This window comes from Capsicum annuum, chromosome 11 (assembly GCF_002878395.1).
Source record: "Capsicum annuum cultivar UCD-10X-F1 chromosome 11, UCD10Xv1.1, whole genome shotgun sequence".
NCBI classification, from domain to species: domain Eukaryota; kingdom Viridiplantae; phylum Streptophyta; class Magnoliopsida; order Solanales; family Solanaceae; genus Capsicum; species Capsicum annuum.
This window is the reverse complement of record NC_061121.1, coordinates 94,803,412-94,821,054: the sequence shown is the minus strand read 5'-3', so window position 1 is coordinate 94,821,054 and position 17,643 is coordinate 94,803,412. Positions and strand designations below refer to the sequence as shown.

At 34.9% G+C, this 17,643-nt stretch overlaps 1 protein-coding gene across 1 annotated transcript; it reads right to left on the bottom strand.

Annotated features, from left to right (window-relative positions):
• Positions 1–8,684: 8,684 nt before the first annotated feature.
• LOC107847449 (copper methylamine oxidase) lies at positions 8,685–17,047 on the bottom strand. The gene is made up of 12 exons (XM_016691699.2): positions 16,485–17,047; positions 14,855–14,964; positions 14,478–14,783; positions 13,617–13,729; positions 13,172–13,502; positions 12,874–13,089; positions 12,551–12,787; positions 12,056–12,241; positions 11,014–11,154; positions 10,203–10,471; positions 9,785–9,866; positions 8,685–9,130 (listed from the first exon to the last, which is right to left on the bottom strand). The coding sequence occupies exons 1-12, from the start codon at positions 16,708–16,710 to the stop codon at positions 9,017–9,019; spliced, it is 2,331 nt and encodes a 776-aa protein (XP_016547185.2). The 5' UTR covers positions 16,711–17,047; the 3' UTR covers positions 8,685–9,016.
• Between the last annotated feature and the right edge of the window lie 596 nt (positions 17,048–17,643).

Below are 17,643 nucleotides of genomic sequence, written 5' to 3'. Positions count from 1 at the left end.
TAATTTGAACTAAAAAATAAAAATAAAAATGTGAACTATAAATTACAAATATAATTGTAAACTTTAAAATAAAAATACAAATATAATTATATCATACAAAAATATAAATGATGGTATGAATACAAATAAAATAAGCAATTGTGGTATTTACGTTATCGCCCATGACTTGTGCTCGAGTAGACATATTTTTTGAAAATATAAAAAATGAGAAAGAAAATAAGTACAAAAAGAAAAAAAAAAAAGAAAGATAAATAGAAGCAAGAGATAGAACAGAGAGAAAAATGAAAAGAAAATACATGAAAAATAAAAATGGAAAAAAAGAGAAAAATAAAATCATCTATTTTGTTTTTTTTTTGTTTTTATTTATTTTTACAGCCTTTTTTATTTTCTTTGTTTCTGTTTTCGTTCTTGTTTCATTTTTACCTTTTTGTTATTTTTTCTTCTTTTTTCTCTTTTTTTTTTAATTTTTTTTTTAATTTTTTCTTTTCTCTCATTTTTTATTGGTGTTGTTGTATTTTATATTTTATATTTATTCGTATTATACTATATATTTTAAATATATTTATTATTTATATTTGAATAGTTCAACTGTGAATACAATTTATCATTTATTATTGTATATAAATATATATATGGATGAATTGTATTTACTTGAGTTTAAAAAACATAAATATGAAATGTGCCATTCTATGTAAATGTATTGTTAGTATTTGTATGTCAAGTTTATCATTTATATTTGTATATAAATAAGCATTATTTGTATGCGTATGGTACAAGTTGTATAAATATGTATCATTTGATACAAATGTAATATTTGTATTTATATAATTTATATTTTTATAATTTATCATTTATATTTGTATTGTTCAATTTACATTAATAAAATACAATTCGTATCAATGAATATAAATACAAGTGTTCGTAAAAAGAAAAAATTATATTTTTTTCAGTTATTTAAAAATACAAATGATGTTATCAACTACAAATCCAAATACAAACAAATGAACAAGTGAAATTACATATAAAAATATAATATATGATCGATTTACAAATAAAAATATAAAATAATTCTTTTAAAAATATAAGTGCATCTACGAAAATAGAATACAAATACAAATACAGATAAGAACAAAATAAAACGACAAATACAAATATAATATGCAGTCAATTATAAAATACAAATGCGAAATAGTTCTTTAAAATACACGTGCAAATTTTATAAAATATAAATGATGGCGAGAATTATAAAATATAAATACAAATGTGAATTATAAAATACAAATATAATATGAACTATAAAATATAAATATAAATACATGTGCGAACTATAATACAAATACAATTGTATCAACAAATAAAAAATATAAATGATGGTGGGAACTATAAAATACTAATACAAGTGTAAATTAAAAAAAAAATACTAATGCAAACTGTAAAATACAAATACAAATACAAGCGTGAATTATAAAATACAATATAATTTTATCAATGAATACAAATAGACAAATAATAGTTCAAATACAAATCATTTAAGATTGTGATATTTTCGTTATCACTCATGACTTGTTCTTGACATAGCCATATTTATTGAAAATAAAAAAAATAAAAAAAAATAAAAAAGGAGAAATTAAAAAAGAAAAAAAAAGAAAGAGAAATAGAAGATGTAGATAGAAAAGAGAGAAAAAATAAAAATAAAAAAATGAAAAATAATAATATAAAAAAAGAAAAACAAAAATAAGAAAAAGAAAAGGAAGAAAAGAACAAAGAAAAGGAAAAAATAACAAAAACAAACAAGAAGGCAAATGCAACAACAACAACAACATACCCAGTTTATTCTCACCTAGTGGGCTCTGGGGAGGGTAGAGTGTACGCAGACCATACCACTACCTCAAGAGAAGTAGAGAGGTTGTTTCCGATAGACCCCCGACTTAGGACCAATAGCAGTATAACCAATACAAAAAGTAAGCGCATATAAACTAGTATGGTACACAAAACAAACTAACAGTATAACAAACACAAAAGATAAGTGAATAATAAACTAGTACGAGATGCAAAAAAGCCAACACCACTAGCCCAAAAAACTACAGCCACAACACTACGAACCAGAAACTCCAGACCCAAAGGAGCACTTCCCTATTACTACACGCGCTCCCACCCCCTAACTTTCTACCCTAATCCGCGTCCTCCACACCTTCCTATCAAGGGTCATGTCCTCTATAAGCTGTAATTGCTCCATATCATGCCTAATCACCTCCCTCCAATATTTCTTCGGTCTACCTCTAGCCCACCTAAAACCATCTATAGCCAGAGTCTCACACCTCCGCACTGGAGCATCAGGGCCTCTCCTCATCACATGCCCGAACCAACATAGCCTCATTTCTCGCAACTTATCCTCCATCGAGGCAACTCCAACCTTCTCCCGAATAATCTCATTCCTCACCCTATCTTTCCTGGTATGTCCACACATCCATCACAATATTCTCATCTCTGCCACCTTCACCTTTTGGATGTGGGAGTTCTTAACTGGCCAACACTCCGCTCCATACAACATAGCTGTTCGGACTACTACTCTGTAGAACTTACCTTTAAGCTTCGGGGGCACCTTCTTATCATAAAGGACTCCCGAAGTGAGCCTCCACTTCAATCACCCTACCTCAATACGATGCATGAAATCCTCGTCAATCTCACCATTACCCTGAATTATGGACCCCAGATACTTGAAACTCTCCCTCTTCTGGATGGCCTGAGAGTCTAGCTTCACAACCACTCCATCTTCTTATGACATATCACTGAACTTACACTCCAAGTACTCCGTTTTGGTTCTACTTAACCGAAAACCTTTAGATTCAAGCGTCTGTCTCTAAATCTCCAACTTATCATTAACTCCACCCCGAGTCTCGTCGATCAAAACCACATCATCTGTAAATAACATATACCAAGGCGTATCCCCTTGAATATTTCACGTCAAAACATCCATCACCAAAGCAAATAGAAATGGGCTAAAAGTTGATCCCTAGTGCAACCCTATTAAAACTGTGAAGTGCTCCGAATCTCCACCTACCGTCCTCACACGAGTCTTCACACAATCATACATATCCTGAATCAACCTAGTGTACACCACGGGCACCCCTCTATACTCCAAACACCTCCACAGAATCTCCCTGGGAACTCTGCCATATGCCTTCTCTAGATCAATAAACACCATGTGCAAGTCCTTCTTCCTCTCTCAAAACTGCTCCACTAATCTCCTCACAAGGTGAATGGCCTCAGTGGTAAAGCGACCAGGCATGAAACCAAACTGATTCTCAGAGATTGTTACGATCCTCTTTATCCTCAACTCTACCATCCTTTCTCAAACCTTCATAGTATGACTTAACAACTTAATACCTCTATAGTTGTTACAACTCTGAATGTTTCCTTTGTTCTTATACACTGGAATCACCGTGCTCCACCTCCATGCTTCAGGTATCTTAGCATCTCTAAAAATAATACTAAACAACCTTGTCAACCATTCCAGACCTACCCCGCTAGTGCTCTTTCAAAAATCTACTGGAATCTCATCTGGCCCCGTCGCCCTACCCCGCCGCATCTTGCGAATAGCTCCCTTGATCTCCTTAACCTCGATATGCCTACAAGAACTATAATTACGACCCTCCTCAGATATCTCTAAGTCTCCTAATACAGAACCTTTATCCCTCTCGTCATTCAAAACTTTATGAAAATAGGACTGCCACCTCTCCCTAATGAGGGTATCCTCAACCAACACTATACCATCCTCTCCTTTGATGCACTTCACTTGGTCAAGGTAATGAGCCCTCCGCTCCCTGTCCTTGGCCATCCTATACAACTTTTTATCTCTATTTTCTCCTCTAAAGCCGCATATAAACTCTCAAAAAATATTGTCTTAAGCGTCGTAACCGCTAACTTAGCCTCTTTTCTAGCTACTTTATTCTCCTCCTTATTCTTCTGTCTTTCCTCACCATCCTTGCTCCCAACCAACTTAAAATAAGCCACCTTTTTAGACTCAACCTTTCTCTTGAACTCTTCATTCCACCACCAGTCTCCTCGATGTTTGCCAGATCAACCTCTCGAGACCCTTAACACCTCTCTAGTGGTCTCCCTAATGCAACTAGCAGTCGTCTCCCATATATTATCCATACCCTCTCTACTCTACTAAGCCCCCCTACTCTTCAACTTCTCTTTCATCTTCAAAGCACTAGCCAAAAGTCAAGCTACCCCACTTAATCCTGGGTCGTGCCTCCCCACTTCTCTTCTTTTTGCCTTTATTGATAACCAAGTCCATCACCAATAACCTATATTGAGTCGAGAGATTCTCGCTAGGTATGACTTTACAGTCTTTACATAGCGCTCTATCCCCTTTTCTAAGAAGTAAAAAGTCTATTTAAGTCTTGTCGACAGAACTACGAAACCTAATAAGGTGATGCTCCTTCTTTGGAAAGCTCAAATTTGCTATCCACAACGCAAAAGCCCTAGAAAAATCCAACAGAGAAGCTCCTCATTCATTCCGCTCACCAAAATTGAAACTGCCAAGCACATATCATATCCTCTCGACAAAGACCCAATATGTCTATTGAAATCTCCTCCCACAAAAAGCTTCTCAATGCTCGGGATGCTCCTCACCACGTCATCTAAAACCTCCTAGAATTCCTTCTTCTCCTCTTCATCCAAACCTACTTGCCGGGCGTAGGAACTAATAACGTTCATCGTAGACCCTCCCATGACCAACTTAATAGATATCAGTCTATCACTAACTCTCTTTACCTCTACCACCTGCTCCCTAAGATCTTCATTTACTAAGATACCTACCACATTTCTATGTCTCACGCTACCCGAGTACCACAACTTATATCCATCCACATCTCTCGCTTTAGTGCCTACCCATTTAGTTTCCCGAACACACGCTACACTAACCCTCCTCTTTCTGAGAATCTTCACCAGCTCTATAGACTTACCCTGCAAAGTACCGATGTTCCAAGACCCAACTCACAACCTAGAAGCTTTCTTATCCCACCTAACCTTACTACCCCTAGCCCCTAACCCCAAACTCGATCCTAGACTCGACCTAGACCCAACCCCCCAAACCCCGACCCAGACCCAACACCTCTTAACCCTGACCCCAACCCCGACCTTTGACATGACCCTAGTCTACCATCGTCAATCACAGCCACTATGCAACAAAGGGGGATCAAGATAAGGTAAAAGGGCATACTAGTTAAAATGAAGTCAATAAAGGAGCTAGGGGTACTGACAAAAAAAAATGAAAAACTAAAAAAAATAAAAAAGAAAAAAATAAAAAATAAATAGAAGTTACAGATAGAAGAGAGGAAAAAACGAAAAAAGAAAAAAAAAGTAAAAATAGAAAAAAATCAAAAAGTAAAAAAGATGATGGTGAATACAAACACAAAAAGCAATTATGATGTATCTGTCATCATCCATGACTTATACTCGATGTAAGAATATTTTTCAAAAGTGTAAAAAAAATATAAAATACAACAAAAAAAAATAAATGAGAAAGAAAAAAATAAAAAACAAAAAAAAGAAAAAAGAAAAAAAGAAGAAGAGAAGTAGAGGCAAGGGATAGAAGACGAAAAAAAACCGAAAAAAGAAAAGAAAAGAAGAAAAAAAGAGAAAGAAAGCTATAAATTATAATTTTAAAAGTTAGGGTAAAAACACTCTCATTTTACTAAAAATTAAGTTATTTTTGAAAGTCCTCCATTTTTTTATCTTGTATGGTGTAATTTTGGGGTTCAAGGAAGGTAAGAGTTCTTTGGCTACATAATTTTCTGACATTTATAATCTATAATCTATAATATATTAAAAGTGTGAAGACCCTTAAAAAAGTAATTTAAACTTTTTGTCCTTCATTAAAAGGCTCCATAATAGATAAAATTATTTTTTCATTATTTTTTTAAATTATAATTTAATTATTTTAATAATATTAACTATAATATTGAATCCTAAAATATATATGAAAAGAAAAAATTAAGATTTCTTAAATATATGCTAATAAACAAATATTAGGCTAAAAAGAATTAGAAAAAAAAACTACTAAACTCCTAAGATTTAAGAACCATACGTGTGTATGACTTTACATTTTTTTTAAAAAAAAATAAGACAATCAAACCTATTTTGTATTAAACAAAAAGCAAAGCAAAAGTCTAAAAGAATTATAAACAATGTACAGTAAATGTCCATTTGTAATTGTTTCTAAAGTTGGTAGTTATCTAGAGGAAAAAAATATAAATTTACCATATTTAGATAATTTCTTTGAAAAGACTTTGGACTTCTATAAATTGAGAATTCTTCTACAACAATACAATAGCATCTTCAATAAACATATGAAAAATAAAAAAAATATTTTTGGTCTTAGATCATTCTTTATTGTTTGCTTTAGAATTATTTTTTACGTTAAAAAATATTTCTGTAGTATTTAATTTACTTTAAGGTGCATTGATTTTGTAGGTATCTTGAAAATGGATGATGATAATATATATAGACAGTTGATGATTCGAATTTTGAAAGGTGATTAATTTCGCGTGACACTTTTTAGTTTTGAATGATATAAATTATTGTAACTATTCATTCTTATTCTTTTCATTTAACGATCTTTTCTTTATCTTCTTTTATGATATGATATGTAGTTTATCAAACATTACGATAAAGAAAAATTAGTATGATGAAAAGCATAATTAAATCTGGTCATAGAAAAATACAATAATGGACAAAGAGACACAACAAGAGATAAAGAAAAGAACGAACGAACGTTTCTCCAAAAGTATTCACAGTACGAAAGAGTTGATAAGTGTTTCTCCAAAAGTATTCAAGAATGAAGTAAAAATTCAACGTATAGTACAATCCTTGAGTCTATTTGAGTGTATTTGACAGGACATATGAAGCACGAGGTTTGGCTCAATTAAACTCACCTTTTGAGATTAGCTTCTTTTTTTTAGTAATATTTCGAAAGGTGGAATTGAGAATATTCATTATTATATGGGAATAATTTCTCTTTTGATTAAATTTGGTTCATCTCATATACTCCCTCCGTTTCGTTTTAGTTGACCCTCTTTCTAAAATTATTTGTTTCAATTTAGTTGTTCCTTTGATGAAATCAAGAGAACTTTATTATGTTTTTTCAATACTACCTTTAACATTAAATGACTAAACAAAACGTATTTACTCAAATTTATATTTTTAAAGCATAATTAATAAGGCTAATTTGGTAAAATAAACTTCCTAACTAATATTTTCTTAATGGGTGTGCCAGTCCATAGGGGCCAACTAATATGAAACGGAGGGAGTACATTTAACATTACTTGAATTAAGAAGTAATGGTTGATAGATGTTGTCACCAAGGTAAGTTAGAGATGTTAGGCATTATGCTTCGATTTTGTTAAATATGTGTTAGGATTTCTCCAAAAGTATTCACAGTACGGAAGAGATCATAAACTTTTCTCCAAAAATATTTATGAATGAAGTAAAAATTCAACATACAATACAATCTTAGGTCTATTTGGCAGGACATACGAAGCACGAGGTTGACTAAATTAAACTACATCTACAAAATATTAAATTTACTAATCACTTGAAACTTTTAGTGGTAAAATATATATGTGCGTACAATAAAATATATGTTTTGAACTTTTTTCACTTCATTAAAAATCTTCACATTAGATAAAATCATCTAATTTTAAATATTTAAAAGTTACACGTGCGAAGCTAAACTAGTTAGAAAGAATAATGACTGGACCAATTTGTCTTCGCAGAATTAACCAAAGTTCGGCATGAGATGCATAAAATAGAACCAAAAAGGCAGTTTTGTCATACAGTTTCACATGAGATGCATAAAATAGAACAAAAAGACAGTCCAGTATATTAAAATTCCTGCTATAATAGAACAAAAAATAATATTTTTTTCAGGAATGGAAATTAAGGATAAATAAGTTCACAGGTGTCAAAAGTTAAATACAGCCCGTGCAAATTACACAGAAGAGAAAATTAACAAATTAGAAACAAGATTAATTCAAACAAAGACGAAGTAGGTTATTTGGAGGAAATGACCAATGTAATACACTACGTTAAAAGTGATCTTTAACCAACCCGTTTGGACTCGACAAATTTTGGGAGGGTAGGTAATAACCAGACATAATGCAGAGCTCAACCCTACTAATCCCATGTTCTAGTGTCACAACTCGCAGCGTACTGACCTTTAAGAGACAAAATTGGAGTGTTGCTTTCTCTTAACGCTCCAACACTAACCAGTCGAGGAGCCAGCTTCAAAAATCATTTACCAGTCATGTGCATATCTTGATTCGCTTTTGGCTTTTCAACTTATAAGCCGTAATCCATGACTTATTTTTTAGCGTTTTAAGCCAAAAGTCATAAGTTAGATTTCTAACTTATAACTTTTGACTTATTTTTAAAATTTTAGCTTAAAATTAAGTACTTACTTTTAACATTATACGCATTTTTTAAATATACCCAAACACTTGAAAAGTGCTTAAAAGTCTATTTTGGCTTAAAAACACTAAAAACAAGTCAATCCAAATGGGATCCATATCAGCAAACAACAGGTTTTCACTACAATGGTCCACACCCCACTTAATTCCGGAGTTTCTACTGAACTCGGGCTTCTACCATAGTACATATGGTTTTAGAAAGCTAACTTTCGAAGGGACAGTTCATTCAATAATAGATTGGAGCACCGAGTATATTAAATATACATAACCAGCAAGCCAAGTCTTTACGGAACAAATGAAACAAGACCAGATCCACATTATCAGCAGGGGCTGTGTTCCAAATGGAACCGCCATTATGTAAAGAAACAATACTAGTAGAAAACAAGACAACTTCAGACATAGAACTTGGTCCATAGAAGAATAATATGCCAACTAGCTGTCGAATGTTTATCAATCCAAATACGAGGATAACAAAGCAATTTTTGCAGAGCAGCATGGAGCGAAGCGATCCCAGAAGACAAAAGTAGATTGAATCTCCTTCAAAGCTTAGCCATTATACCATCACTGTGGCAAGACTTCCCATTTTCCTTATCCAAGTAAGCTATGCTGGGAGGAACATCAACAGCTGGGGAGCAATTGAAGAACCCATGAGGCTGCATCATGAACAATATTTATTTATCAACAACATAAGTAACATAGTGACACGGAGCATAGGATAGAAAAATAATTGTAGGTGTAACAAAAACATGGATATCACCATATCCTCAGAAAAGAAAAGCAGAAAGATCCATTTATTTCTTTTGCTTCAAAAAGGAAAAAGAAACTTGCAGGCTGGGCCAACCGATCAACTTAAATGCAGGTATATAAGTCGCAGAAATATTATACCAACAATAACAAGCTGTAAAGATATGGAACAAATGTCCTGTTCAGCGCTAGTTCAGACCCCAGTTCTTTTTTGTTAAAAAATTGCTAATACCCAAGGACGACAGCTCGAAATCCAGCATATCAGTGGGCCCCCCTCTACCCATTCTCCACTTAAACGCAAGACTTCAGCTGCAACAAGGTTCAAATCCATGATGCCACTAACCCACACATCACGTGTTATGATCATACCACTAGAACAAAGCCGGCCCTCCCAGCCACAATCCATAATGAAAAAGTAAATGGATGAGAATTACATAAAGCTAGACACCTCTGGATGGATAGGTTTAACTGGGCACATGTTCACCAATGAAAAGGACGTCTAACATATGTGTGAATTGATTATGGTGATCAGAAACAAAAATGACATATCCCAGTTATTATACCTGGAGCATAAAACCAATGTGCTCTACTGGCATGACAGGCCAGTCCTCTAGCCGCGGAACATGTATAAGTCCAAAATTATACCTGAAAATTTAGAGAACTTAGTCAGCATCCCTTTACAGACAGCATAACCAGAAACACGTAACGAGCTTGATAGCCATGTCGTTTCATTTTAACCATACTAATTGGTGTCGTCCATTTTTTCATCGTTCCACCAAACCCTCCCTCCCCTCTTCCCATATTCCTTTTGCAAATGTAAATTACATATTTCACTCCAATGGTTCATCTTTTGCATCTCCTCTTTGTGACACATGAGATTGGCCAAGATACATGATAAAACAAGTAATTATGAAGTTCATCATCAACTAGCATATTCTTAGTTTCCATAAGAACTTTAATATATATCGAGGATGGACTAACCAAAGAACTATTTGTGTTTCTTCCAGGGATCGATTCTGCTGGACCCAAGTAGCCAATCCTTCACCAACCCGAGGATTTTGATTTGGAAATTCTCCTCCAGGAAACATCTCATCACGAGAGTACGGGGTGACCCAAAGATTATGTTTCAAGAAAGCAGCTCTCCTCAAGAATTTTGCCTCTGAGCCAGCTAGTGGCAGACAGTTTGAACCTGGTACTAGCTTGTAACCGGTTAGCTGCCCAGTGCGATTGACTGTTCTTGTGTTCCGGATCTAAATATCGGGAAAAACACGGATCAAACATAATTTCCAAATAATCGGCAAACTGCTCCCCATAATACAGCAGAGGTACACATACATAAGACAATGACGACGACAACAACAACTAAGCCTTAGTCCCAAACAAGTTGGGATCGGCTAAGACATTGACAAATAACCTAAAATACACAAAAATTTTCAGATACAGATGACAGAACAGCCGAATACAACAAGAAAACAAGTGTTGACTTCACAACTACCAAATTGACAAATTACTACACATTAACCATGGCAGATTTGCAAAATGTATGACCATTGCCATTATTTAAGACTGCAGCATTTCTTTATAACGAGAATAGCCAAGATGGAACCCCTGCCTTCAGTTTTGCTGGAAGGATAAAGGACTAAAGTACATCATGAAACAAAAAGTTCATGTCATAATATTGTTTAGGCAGACCATAGGAGCTTCAGCATTTATGTAAGAGAATTATACAACCCGTTTAAGCTTTACTTTATCCTTTGATGGAAAAACTCCAGCAAGAAAAAAGGAAACTTACAATCCAATGACGTGCAGTTAGAGGATTACAATCACGCATTGCTTCCAGTTCAGTTCTAAGCAATCTCTCTTCAGCATAAAATGCATTATTATGAACATTATTTTCTCCTGGTGGTTCAACTCTAGCGTTTACTTCAACCACCTAAATAAAGAAACCTTACGATCAGCTTTCAGATGAAAGAAAGATACTGGGGAAGGTGTGTGATGTGCACATGCCTGTACACTAGAAATGGAATATTGAAGATTCATGTGTCGATATAAAATTAAGGAAAATCACACTCTTTGGTACTTTTGATATGAAATTGTAGTTCTTTCATCAAAAGTAGGGTGTACAAGGTGAATACTATTTTGTCCACAGCAAGGCAAATTATAATAAAAACTAAAATTCAGAAACCCATAAATAAATTCTGAAGGGACTGCTCGTGAACAAAAAGCTAATTTAGTCTTCATAAATGATTTCATTTTCATTGTCCCAAGTCATCAATATATGAACTGCTTCAAGTGGTATGTCAATCTCAGCTGTAGGAGCACCAGCCAAACAGTATTTCACTCTTACAGTGCAAACATAATTTGGACATTCCACGAATTTTTCCAATTTTAGCAGATGTCTAACAGCAAAAAACATATAGCAGTCAAGCAAAAAGGTTACTAGAAGGACAGCATGAACTGAAAAGAAACCTGTGGTTGAAGCTAAATGTGTTGCATACTGAAGAAACATAAGACACTTGCACTCATAAGACCAGAAGGTCCACGGCCTTCCAATATGGAACACAATTCCTAGAAATGACATTAATTGATCCAGCAGCCATGATACACCATCACAGTATGCTTTAGGAGTTGAATAATACAGGTGTGGGAGAACAATCAGAAAGATCTGGAAGGAGAAAAACAAAGTTGCACCGAAGAAAAAAGGGAAGAAATAATAGGAAGATCAGGAAAATCAAGCGGACGATTCCCAAGGGTTTGTGGGAAGACCAATGTAAGGGTGTACTAGAAAAAATGAGTCTACATCACTTGCAACAACGAGAAGACAGACAAGATACCTGATTATGTGATTCCCCTGCTTTGCAATCAACAGCCATATCCATGCGAGCCACAAAGAAGTGCTGATGTACAGGTGCATACAAGCCAGGTGCAATAGTTGTCCCATATTTTCGAACTTCCCCTGGTAGAAGAGCACCTAAGCTAAGAACTCCAGTCAGCTTAACCTCAGCCTCGATTTTCCCATCCTGTGGTGAGAAATAAGAGATTGATGATTCAATATCCAAATCTCAAAATCAAATAGCTCCACTTATCTCTTTCAGATAGGAACAACGGATTTCTAATGTGATTTAAAGTGGAATCCCTGCCTTATTGAAGTGATGAATGTGCAGTTTAGAAACATACAAATGCATGCCCAAATGAAAAAGAGACGATGCTACAAATGACGCACCACCAGCTGAATTTAGCTAAAACAAGCAAATCACAAATTCTCAGGAAAAAATAATGCAACCAATGAAACCAACAAGTTAACTATTACTTATAGAGGGGCAACCCACCTGATAAAAATGCCAGTAAAATCCATATTCATAGTTTGCCACAGTACAGATGAAAGACACAGTTAGCCGTCGAGAACGGCGTACTTCAGCTAAACCTGTTCTCCAATCTTGATGCTTCCATAAGATTCCGTGATCCTCCTCATGTAAGCAGACACAATTTTCAATTGTCTCAACAACGCCTGTGAAGTTTGTAAAATGCGCATCGAAATATTTAATATAGCCTAAGCAATCACAACCCTGCAATAAAAGTAAACATTCACACGTGATCCCAAATCTAATAAATGGAAGATGCATTGCTCAATGCCAATAAGATATTTCCTGACCTTCTTCAAGGAATGTGCATTTTTACCAAGCCCATCTTCCCCTGCATCAAAGGCATTTTTCCTGTAATGTGGCTCATTTGGATCCCCATAGGGAACTACCATTTCAATGAAGCTCAGTCTATGAGCAACAGGTCTACGGCCTCTGCTACCATCAATATATGCGACAGAATGGATAACTAGACCCTCCCTGGGGGTAAAACCAATACGAAAGTTCCACTGCATAGGATAATAATTGGTGTAAGAGAAATCAAATCATCGACAGAAATACAGCAAGATGATATATTGGAAAAAATTGTACCTTCTGCCATTCAACAAAATGCCCATTGACACGGAAGCTAGGACCTTCAGGCTGACTAATTCGAAGAGGTTTAACATCACTTCGATCAACCCCTCCTCTTGTTTCACCAGGAGTGTAATTTCTCAATGGATCAGCTGGTGGTAATGGAACCAGTTTACGATCTTCAAATTCTATCACAACCATATTCTGCATATCAACCAGTATATGAATTCCTTCAACTGGCCGAGCATAGCCATTTTCCATTGGACAGTCGCTCTCAGTTCTGCAAAAGATAAGAGGTTTTCCTAGACGGCGGTTAGGGGCATCAGCCTCACTAAAATAACCTGCACACCTGAATGCCAAGGAGTGTTATTATATCTAAGCCACACTATAGACAGTGCTTTTCATACTAAGAGATCTCACGCAATGATGTTTACAGAAAGAAGTAAAGAACAGAGCAACCAACCAGGCATCGACCATCACAAGATCCATATCATCAATCCCTCTCTTCTTCATTGCATCACGAAAAGGAGGGAAATCCTTCACAACAGCTTCACATTCAGCATATTCAACAGCATCCTACAATTCAAGTTATAGATGATATTACTCTTTTGGGTGCATTGGTAAAGCAGGGTTCTAATTCTTGTGTTGCGATAAAACATTATCGCCGGATTTCTTCCATTTGGAAATAAAAAAAGAAGCCAGAAGCTAAGTTACTCGGACTCTTCACTTTCGATGCCGCACCCGTGTCAACACGACATGGGTGTGGGTGTGGATGTGGGATACTTCAAGAAAATGGAATACTTGTATACAAAAATTTCTATGTTATTGCTGTTTTTTAATCTCCTTTTAGGATTTCTTCTTGAAAAATATTTTCTCCTTAAGTTTTCCACATAATATCTCAAAATTTATGTTTTATAACTCTATTTTTAGATATTTAAATTATTTTTCGCCAAATCCCCGCACCCGTATCCATCCCTAGATCCATATCCCCGAATTTTTAAATTGTGACAGTGAAGGATCCAACCTCTAGATCCGTACCCGTATCGGACACCCGCACCCGAGTCCGAGCAACTTAGGCCAGAAGTTCGTCGAGCACACAACTAGTGCAGCCATTGTTGTGACTATCTAGTCACTAGTACAGATGAGCACAAAAGTACTCCAAGCATCAAAATAACTTTCTTATATCTCTTGATAATTCACTCAGGCCCAGTTTAATGAACATAATTGGTGGAAATATCAATCAAGGCCCTGGCAAAAGCACCTAGCAAAATTTCTTAAAACATTCAATATGATATTCAACTTATAAGTTAACATGGGCACCTACCATTGGAGGCTGTATATCAGGCACAACCTTAGATGAAATGACTTTGCCACGGTGGTGGCCTCCTCGAGTGACAGCATGAACCTCAGAGAGCTCAACAATCCATATGCTGGTCTCATTTGATTTCTTGTTATAAACAATCAATTTAGCCTGCCTTGGAGGAAGTTTACTAGGAATTACAGGCCCACCTTTTGTTCTCGGCAATAATGATGGTTGGAAAGGAGGGAAGAAGTATGCATCAGCTAAAGCAACCACACTCCTTTCTGGTTCCACCAAAACAGCCTCGACAAAGCGCATGCTATCTCTCACCTAAACATCAAAATACTGATGATAAAAGAGTCCGACACAAAATCATCTATACACATAGAGCAAATAATGACCTCAGGAGTGCTTCCAGCTGCCCTGACAGTTGCCACGGCCACGGAAATTTCCGCAGCAGTTAAGGGATCCAAGGGATGGTGAGTTTGAGCCCTCAACAAGATAGGCAGTCCTGTCAACATCAAATTAGAACAATTGTTTCATAATGAGCTGCAAATTTTCCCAGCATTCAATACACACCAACTCTTGATATAACCTTGTAATTCCAAGTTGATGACTAAACAGTCCAAATACCTAAAATACCTTCCGGTCAAGCCTTGGATTATTTGAAAGCCTCAACTTTCAAGCTCTGCAAGTTGATGACTGAACAGTCCAAATATCTACAGTGCATCCCGGCCAAGCCTTGAATTATTTCAAACGTCTTGAATATAGGTTTTTGCAATTAAGTTATCAAATTTGTTCTATAGGTTTTGGCTTCCAAGTCTTGACCACTTTGGTGCTAGAATACTAGCCTGACTTCAGCTATATAAATATTCTCTGGTGCTTAAGTTGTGATTGAATGATACAAGGAAAATGAAAAAGGCTTAGAAAACACCACTGCCAGATATAAGAGTAACATATAAGCCACATTTCATCTATCCAAAAATATTTTCTTTTACACAAACCTATTTTTCTAAAAGATTATCAGAAAACTTTTTCCAAAAATTGTCAAACGAAAAGAAGAATGGGAAATGAATAATTCCAAGCAACTTTAAAACATATAAAGAATCACTGAACTCGCAAGAAGTAGCAATTGAGACAAAGAGCCAGTTTGGATGGGCCTATAGTTTTTGGCTTAAAAACAAGTGCTTAAAAGCATTTTATTTATTTTACTCTGACATTAAGGAAGTGCTTAAGGTATTTTGGCTTAAAATACTTAAAATATGTCAATCCAAACAGGCTAGAAAGAAAGACAAAGCACGGATGATCTCCCTTGGCCTGGGAACTGAACACAAGAGTGACAAATAAACAATTCTGAGTTGAACTCTGGGAAACACGTTTGACCATGAAAATTTGTCACCTTTCTCCAGAATTGAACTCCGGAAAACACATTCGGCCTTAAAATTCTGTTTTTTGTTTTTAATAAAGTGAAATAATTTTCCGGAAAAAAGTGAAAAATTCTTATGGCCAAACGGGTAATTACTTTTTTCAAGAATTTTAGAAAATTCCAAAAACAATAGAAACCTGTTTTCACTCCAAAATTACCCACAAAAATCGAAAAACAACTTTAATTTATTTCATGGCCAAACCCAACTCTAATCTCCAAGCATCATTTTTCACTTTGATAACAAAATCTATTAATTTTTCTATTTTCACAATAAAACATGGCCAAACGCCTACAAAATCAGTCACGATTTTTCACTTTTTTTAGGCTATCTCCAAATTAGGTAAATCGGTAATGAAGAGGATCAAGGTGAAGTATTCAAGTTTAATATGATGAATAAAAGGAAGAAGGTTAAAACAGCTGGCATGCAGCTCTGCATAAAGAAAAAGAAATCACCGTGAAAAATCACATGTATTTTCACATTTTCTCGCAAATGAAAAGGAAAAATCAACCTACAAAAAGCCAAAAGGGTACGATCGCACGAATAAAACATATCACACTCTGCATGTGCATATAGAGCGACAAATTAACCAAATCATAAATTATACCTTTGACGGCAGGTGGCTTTTGCGTAGAAGGACGATCAATAGAGTCGATCACAGCGGTCAAATTAGTAGACGGAGCAGCAGTAGAAGCAGCGGTGGCTTTGACTTTGGCCGATCTGGTAGCAGAAATATCGGAAACATCAGCTACGGTTCCGCCAGTCCATTCCGTTGTTTCAGAAGCGGCGGAAGAAGCATTTCGAACCGTCGTCTTTTCCGTAATTGAGGCCATTGTAATGGATTTGTAAGTTCACCGTAACCGCCGTAGTACTTGTTACTATAATAGTAGTAGTAATCCTCTGACATACAGCACTTTACTATTCTCCCTTCTCCGATTTCACTATTCACCACCTTCGATTCCAACAACTCGACTGATTCTTCTCTCTCGTTCTCTTTTTTTCTCTTTGAGTTTCGTATCAATGGAGGAGAATTGCAGGAAAAAATAATGATGAAAAAGATGAAAAGCGTGAGTAAATGTGGGGGTGCGGGGTGGTATTTATAGTGGCAGCAGATGATAATTCGGTGTGTACATAGATCAAGTTGGTTCGATTTTTCATTAAAATATAACTAAATCAATCTATAAATCAAATCAAACCAACATACAATTGATTTTTATATTTCAGTTTTAATCAGTTTTTTCGATTTTTTAATTTTTTTTTTTTGGTGTTTTTACAATTATAATGTGATTAAAAAAATTAAATGTTTTCACTAAAAATATATAAAAGAAAATAATGGTTATAGAGTAACTCTAATTAAAATTAAGTTGGCAAATTACTAACACGTTTAAACTATTATCTCTCAAAGTAATATTATGTAAAGTCACTAGTCACAATAACTTATCTGAAAGTTTCCTTCACATAAAATGTGAGTTATTAAAAATTTAACTCCATAAAATAATTAACTATAATATAATTCCACAAGAAAAAAGAGAAACAAACCTAAATCAAAACTTGACAAATAAGGAGAATGAGAAAAGTAAGATGAGGAAATAATGAGAACTCTCTAAAAACTTGAAAAGTAAAATGTAAAGTGAAGTAATTGAAAAGTTATAGGTTTTTATATTAATATTGAGTTTTGTATTAATCTGTTACTAATGGATAAATATCAGGGAAAAGGACAGCAATAACATATAAAATTAAAATAATATCATAAAAATAGCACTCAA